General features: G+C 44.1%; 1 protein-coding gene across 2 annotated transcripts in view; it reads left to right on the forward strand.

Annotated features, from left to right (window-relative positions):
• TBC1D8 (TBC1 domain family member 8) overlaps positions 1-7,872 on the forward strand; it is an 82,777-nt gene that overhangs the window by 27,904 nt on the left and 47,001 nt on the right. For both annotated transcript variants that reach the window (XM_028496557.2, XM_028496558.2), the window contains exons 3-4: positions 2,865-3,093; positions 5,477-5,717. In XM_028496557.2, coding sequence (XP_028352358.1) covers positions 5,587-5,717 — 131 coding nt within the window. In that variant the 5' untranslated portion in view covers positions 2,865-3,093; positions 5,477-5,586. The remainder of the gene's footprint in view (positions 1-2,864; positions 3,094-5,476; positions 5,718-7,872) is intronic.

Genomic DNA, 7,872 nt, shown 5'->3' on the forward strand with positions numbered 1-7,872 from the left:
GCTCCGGACGCGCAGGCTCAGCGGCCATGGCTCACGGGCCCAGCCGCTCCGCGGCATGTGGGATCTTCCCGGACCGGGGCACGAACCGGCGTCCCCTGCGTCGGCAGGCGGACTCTCAACCACTGCGCCACCAGGGAAGCCCTGTGGTGGTTCTTTGATTTAGGTGTTTCTCCTCTTAGTTGGGAGCAAGGAAATGCATTTCTGCTGCAGTGGCTTTCAGAAAGCTTCTGTAGGGGAGGGAAAAACTTTTCCTTTACCCTCTTAGGTTCTGTGCCAGGGGCCTGGTAATTAAAGTGACAGAAGACAGATTAATGAGAAAAACAGAGTTTATCGGCCTTTGCGGCCCACAGACAGGTAGGAGAAACTCTGATGAGTAACTCAAAGGGCTGCTTAGGACTTGGGGCTTGGGCAGCATGGTAACGAAGAGCAGTGTATTTGTAGAGAAGTTAGGAGTCAAAGGAACAGGAGTGTGGCCTTTTAGGGCAGCAAAACTGCCGCACGCTGGGTACTGGAGTGAGACTGACTGCTCCAGGCGGCTTCACCCTGTAGGTTCCTGCTGGTGTCTCTGGAGTTGGTCAGAGTCCAGAGTTGTCTCTGGTGATTCAGAGTTTAAGAGCTGCTTTCCTCTTTCTGGCACAGGATGGGGAGACACCTTTAGAAATGGGCATTTGTGTCCTGTTTTTAGGTAAACAGTGGGGGAGGGCAGAGACCTTTTTTGGCATCTGCCGTTTGTCAAGTGTCTTTAGCTCAAAATAATGCTTATACCAGAGTGGCATATTATGGGGTGGCATATTCTGATCCCTTAGCACTTCATAGTGAACATGCCTTTTACTTCCCAGGGAGGCTGCTGGCCCGGAGCAGGGGCCGGGGATTGAGGGGTCTGGCTGGTCGGAGGCTGGTCGAGCGTCTGGGGCCACCATGTGGCGTTGGTTCTCCCTTTGCCCTGGGCAGATTTGAAGGATCTGGGAATTGGGGCTTTCCTACTCAAAACCTGACCATCGCCTACTCTGTGGAGCTTTAAAGGAATCCTTCTGCTTTGAGCTGTGCTGTAACCAGACCCAGCAGACAAGGAAGCCAGCAGTCTGTGTGGCCACCCTTGTCTGGAGCCGTGACTGTTTGCTGTAGAGGCTTCTTAAAAAATCCCCTTCGGGGACTTCCCTGGCGGTCCGGTGGTTAAGACTGCGTGCTTCCAAAGCAGGGGGTGCGGGTTAGATCCACGGTTGGGGAACTCAGATCCCACGTGCTGTGTGGTGCAGTGAAAAAAGGAGATAAAAATTTTAAAAAATCCCCTTCACGTTTCAAGGTGCAGAGCATTTATTATATATTAGACATGCTTTAAAAAAATACCTCTCTTAATTATAACATTTATATTTTATAATGTCTTGTTAAATAAAATTTGGAAAAGAAAGAAAAACATAATGAGGGGAATGCAAATCACTTGAAATTTCTGATTGACTTTTAAAGTAATTTTAAATTACATTTTTATTTTAATGGTAATGCCCAGGATATTTTCTAAAACCGCTTGTGCAATGCAGATTGGGTAGCAGTTCCCCCAAAAGTGGCCTTATCTTATTAGCCTTTTGTGAAACCACCCGTACAAGAATAGAAAGGAAGGAAGATGCTAATAAAAATAAATAAAAAGATAGAATTACAGTGTATTTTAAAAATCGAGTAGCATATGTAAGGCCTGAGGCCGGGCAGTTCTTGAACAGAAGAAATTCTGGGTGAAAAAAAATGTACGGTGAGCTCTCAGGAATGGGAATCAGAATTCTGATACTGTCAAGGTGCTGTCACCCTTAGGGTCAGGCCACAGCTTACATTCTAGGCACGTCTACCCCCTCACCCCAGATTTAGAGAGGATACTCAATATTGTTTGTCATCAACAAAACAACTGTAGATTCAGATTCTTCTTTCCCATCTTGCCTCCGCTCCCCGCGTACCGAAGTGCTTTGGAGGTATTGACAATCTCAGGAACCGTGGCCACCCTGCCCCTTTTCTACCTTAGAGGACCAGAGGTGATACAGTGGTGGTGGAATGTATCAGGGGTCACACAGGCAGGCATTATTGGCTTTACACCCAATTTTTGAACCCAATAAGGAAGACATTCGTGAGTTGTTGTTGTTGTTTTTTTTTAAAGACCAACACTTACTTATTTATATACTTATTTTTATTGAAGTCTAGTTGATTTAGAATGTTGTGTTAGTTTCTGCTGTACGGAAAAATGATTCAGTTATATATACGTTTTTAAAAAATATTCTTTTCCATTATGGTGTATCAAGGATATTGAACATACAGTCCCCTGTGCTATACAGTAGGACCTTGTTGTTGATCCATCCTATATGTAATGCTTTGCATCTGCTAACCCCAAACTCCCACTCCATCCTTCCCCCACCCTCCTCCCCCTTGCCATCCCCCAGTCTGTTCTCTACGGCCACGATTCCGTTTCTGTTTCGTAGATGGGTTCATTTCTGTAAAAAGACCAACTTTTAAACTCCAACTTGGGTGGTTCTTCAGGGTTGATGCATTGAGTTCACACACCCGAGACAGTCACTTGACTCTCTCTGACTCGTGTCTCTGGAGGGAGGAGCAAGGAGACATTAAATAGTAACGTGTTTGAGAACTGGGGCTTGGGAGTCAGAGATTTCCAAAGCCTGATGGCTGGAGAGCGGCCGAGAGAGAGCCTGGTGCTGAGGTTTCCCCCCCAACCGGCTTGCTTTCTCCCCGCCGGGGCGTGTTTCTGGGGGGGTGCACGGGGTCCTCATCCACCCTGTGGGTCTGTCTGAACGGGGCCGGCTCCCCGGCTGCCCATGCGCGGTTGTCCTTGCCCTTCTCCTGACCCGGGGACCCTTCTCTCTGTGCATCAGGCTCTGATCGCCGAGGAGACAAGCGGCAGGCTGGCCGAGCAGGAGGAGGAGCCCGAGAAGTTCCGAGAGGCCTTGGTGAAGTTCGAGGCCAGGTTCAACTTCCCGGAGGCCGAGAAGCTGGTCACCTATTACTCGTGCTGCTGCTGGAAGGGCAGGGTGCCCCGTCAAGGCTGGCTCTATCTCAGCATCAACCACCTCTGCTTCTATTCCTTCTTCCTGGGCAAGGAGCGTAAGTGAGGGGCGATTGGGTCCCTCCCAGGTGGAGCTGGCCCCTGGGATGCTCAGCGCTGGTCCTGAGGCCACTCGTTACGTGACTAGTTAGACGACAAAAGATTTAAATAAGTGGTTGGGACATAACAGGTCACACACGATTAATTTCCAAATGCCCTATGCAGACAATCATATTGTATTACATATACTACCACCACTAAGGAGGTTTGATTTTCTTTTTAAAATATTTATTGGAGTGTAGTTGATTTACAGTGTTGTGCTAGTTTCCGCTCTACAGCGAAGTGAATCAGTTATACGTATACATACATCCCCTCCTTTTTAGATTCTTTTCCCATAGAGGTCATTGCAGAGTATTGAGTAGAGTTCCCTGTGCTCTACAGTAGGTCCTTGTTAGTTATCCATTTTATATAGTGGAGTGTGTACATGTCAGTCCCAGTCTAAGGAGGTTTGGTTTTGCGGGAATTCATTCCTTGTCCTGCCTTAAGGATCCTTTCTGTGTAGCTTCCTTCATGCAAAAACCGTACTGAAGGGTTTTTGCTACTATATTATCTATTACTTTGGAAACAGTGTTGTAATTGATGGCCCAGGAGTTCTAAAGGTATGGGACAGGTTGTGCTTCTGAATCCAGGGGGGCCTTTTAGAGAACTACCAGGCCTGAAGGTCACGACTGCTCCTGGGAGAGTAGCAGTTGTTCCTAGAAGGGGGTTCCTCATGTGGGACCCCCTGAGATCCAGGCAGGGATTCACATCTCACACGTTTTTCCACCATCATCGTTCTGGGCAAATGGGATTCCAGGGTGAAGAAGGGAAGCCACAGGGTCAGTTGTATATTGAAACACTCAAAGTCATTACCATTGAAACTTGTTCCGTAACAAATATTGTTTCAAGGGCCCACGCAGGGTGGTGTACGTGCTGTATCTATATTTATATATTTAAGTATATATTTTTTTCTTCCTGCGTTTGTTTATATTTCACGTGGAACCAGTGGGCGGGGCTCCTCTTGCACTCTGCTGTGGCCAGCGTCCTGCACATGGTCACCCCTTGTCTTTCCCTATGCCACCGGCCTGGGCTCAGACACCCCAGTACATGCCCGCTGTGTGCACAGCCTTCCTCACCCTTGGAATGTGCTCTTACCTAACCCTTGCCATCCTTGCTCTTCTGCTTTCTGAAATGCTTCTCAAAAAAATGAACACCCTGTCTCTCCTTGGCCTTCCCATTCTTAGGCCCATTTGGGAACTCTTGTTCATCCTTTAAAATTCAGTTCACATTTTTTCACCTCCAGGAAGCCTTCCCTGGTCCCCTTGTAATTTGTCCTCTATTTGCATCTGTTTTGGGTCCTGTCAAGTCCCTGGTTGCTTCTTTGTTTACATGTGTGTTTTTCCTATTTGAACGCGCTTCTTAAGTGCAGGGCTCTTCACAAGGTAGATGCTTAATGAGAGAAAGCATAGATGGAGTGTGTCGGTGTGTGTGAAAAAAACTATATGAAAGCAACTAGAGGTAGCTGAAGAAGCTTATTCTCATGCCTGATGTAGAAATGTGGACTTGTAAATGATTAAAGCACTGCAAACATTACTGCAGAATAAATGGAGAGACATGATAGAAATAAAAGCAGTTCATCATTCCCTTTTTCACTTGAAAAGGAAAATGAGTTATTTTCTGATATTTATCAGTCATCGCCACTAAACCTGATTTTGTTGATAAAACTTGGAAAAAAGAAATGATTCCTAATATTTGGTAACATTTATCATTTTAACTTGTTACGTATGTCCCTCCCCATTTGCTCTGTATCAGCCCGCTAGCCTAATTACCACTGCACTGGAAACGCTTCTGAGAACAGAATGCTGGTTTATAAACTGTGCAGTTAGTACCATAGTACTTCAGTAAAAACTACTTGTGCTCTGTTTTCTAAGATTTGAGCAACTGTCACTTGACGTAATCTAAATGTTAGGCCTGTGCCTCTAAACCAGATCACGAATCCTCTTTTGACCTCTGTTTTTTCATAGTTTATGCCATGAATGCTGCTATTGAAACCAGAATTTATGTGGATCAAAAAACATCTGCGTATTTTGCAAATATTTAAGTTTAACTATTTGGGGGAAAGTTTTCACGTTGTTAACTTGGTATGGCCAAATGATGTCCCTTGTATGTGTGCGGTAGCCAGCAACTTAGGAAGTTTTACTTAAATCTTTAAGATAATTGTTAGAACGTGGGTTGGGTTCTAACGAACAGCTGTGAAGCAGTTCCTGTGTTTCCTCTTTCCTGCTCTGGTGCGAAAGCTGTTTGCATTTCAGCTGCAGGAAAAGCTTTGCACTGTTGCTGGTGCATTCAAGTTTGGGTTACATTTGAGGTTAAAATCTGTATTTGCCCTTTTTTCTCTTCTAGTTAAACTTGTAGTCCCTTGGGTTGACATCCAGAAGTTGGAGAGGACAGCCAACGTCTTTCTGACGGATACCATCCGCATCACCACACAGAATAAGGAGCGGGACTTCTCCATGTTTCTGAACCTAGATGAGGTGTTCAGGATCATGGAGCAGCTGGCTGACGTGACACTCCGAAGGCTGCTGGATAATGAGGGCTTTGACCTGGACCCAGGTCTGCAGGAGCCCAGCCAGATCACCAAGAGGTAGGAACCTCCATACACAGGTGTCCCTAACCTCACAGGGGACCACGGCCCGTGTGCCACCTTCATGGACATGTGTTTCGTTTTTTTTTTTGTTTTTATAAGTGTATTTTAAAAAAATATTTATTTATTTTGGCTGCTCTGGTCTTAGTTGTGGCATGTGGGATCTTTAGTTGAGGCATACGGACTTCTTAGTTAAGGCGTGCAAAGTCTTAGTTGTGGCGTGCATGTGGGATCTAGTTCCCCAACCAGGGATCGAACCCAGGCCCCCTGCATTGGGAGCGCGGCGTCTTACGCACTGGACCACCAGGGAAGTCCCGGACATGTGCTTTGTTAACCTCATTGTATTAGTTTGAAATTTCCCTCGTGGCGTAATCCAGATTTTCCTATGTCGTTAGTCATGACCGAGAGATAATAATTGGCAATGATGGTTAGTTATTCATTTCCTTTATGCACTAGGCTTTGATTCCTGGATACAATTTCCCCTTTTTTCCCAGAAAGTATTTCAAAATTGATTTTCATAAAAAAAAAAAAAAAAAAATGCTTCCAGTAAATTCCCTGGTGGTCCAGAGGTTAGGACTCCACACTTTCACTGCCATGGCCCTGGGTTTGATCCCTGGTCGGGGAACTAAGATCCCACAAGCCACGCAGTGTGGCCAAAAAACCCCAAACTTCCAGAAAATACAATACAGGTAGCCTCATGATAGAATTCTATTCAGCATGGGGCTTTATTAGTACACACTAAGAAATATTGTTTTTTCATATCACATTACTTTGTAGAAGACTTTTTCAGGAGCACTGGATATATTTTTGGTACCAATTTGTCATAAGAAATGTGCCTTACTGATAGTAAGTCAGCCTTCTTTGTTATTTGCCCGCAGTTGATACTGGTCATGAGGTAGTTGCTTGAATTATTTGCCAGTTTAAAGCAGTTCGATTTTATTACCTAAAATTCAAACTGTGGTGTTTGAGCTTGACTGTGATTTCTGGCTTCGTGGTTCAAACTGGGTGACTGCAGAGCTGATGCCTTTGTAAAAGTTCACCTTTGTATCCTTTGAAAAACACTTTATCCATAAAGTGCTGCCCTGGCTGGATGTTTTTGATGTAGTTACAGAATCACCACTGCTATCTGCATACTACTTGTCATTAAAAAACTTTTTTTTTGGTGGTAAAATACACATAACATAAAATTTGCCATCTTAACCATTTTTATTTTATTTTTTAAAAACTTTTTAAATTGAATGAAAGAGTCTTTAAATTCTATACTGCTTTACAATTTTCAAAAGCTTCACACACATGATTTCATATAATCCCACAATAACCCTTTTTTAAAATCCCTTACTCCTATATTACCCCTCTCCCTATCTCTCTCCCCACTGGTGACCAGTAGTTTGTTCTCTGAGTCTGCTTCTTTTTTGTTTTATTCACTAGTTTGTTGTATTTTTTAGATTCCACATATAAGTGATATCATATGGTGTTTGTCTTTCTCTGTCTGAGAAATGCCCTCCAAGCATCCTTGTTGCTGTAAATGGCCAAATTTCACTCTTTTATTTTCTATTTATTTATTTTTTACATCTTTATTGGAGTATAATTGCTTTACAATGGTGTGTTAGTTTCTGCTGTATAACAAAGTGAATCAGTTATACATATATCCCCAAATCCCCTCCCTCTTGCGTCTCCCTCCCACCCTCCCTATCCCACCCCTCGAGGTGGTCACAAAGCACCGAGCTGATCTCCCTGTGCTATGCGGCTGCTTCCCACTAGCTACCTATTTTACATTTTAGTGTATATATGTCCATGCCATTCTCTCACTTTGTCCCAGCTTACCCTTCCCCTTCCCCGTGTCCTCAAGTCCATTCTCTACATCTGCATCTTTATTCCTGTCCTGCCCTTAGGTTCTTCAGAACCATTTTTTTTTTTTAGGTTCCATATATGTGTGTTAGCATATGGTATTTGTTTTTCTCTTTCTGACTTACTTCACTCTGTATGACAGACTCTAGGTCCATCCACCTCACTACAAATAACTCAATTTCGTTTCTTTTTATGGCTGAGTAATATTCCATGGTATATATGTGCTTTCTTTTTTTTTAAAACATCTTTATTGGAATATAATTGCTTTACAACGGTGTGTTAGTTTCTGCTTTATAACAAAGTAAAT

The sequence above is a fragment of the Physeter macrocephalus genome, chromosome 12 (genome assembly GCF_002837175.3).
Source record: "Physeter macrocephalus isolate SW-GA chromosome 12, ASM283717v5, whole genome shotgun sequence".
Classification (NCBI taxonomy): Eukaryota; Metazoa; Chordata; class Mammalia; order Artiodactyla; family Physeteridae; genus Physeter; species Physeter macrocephalus.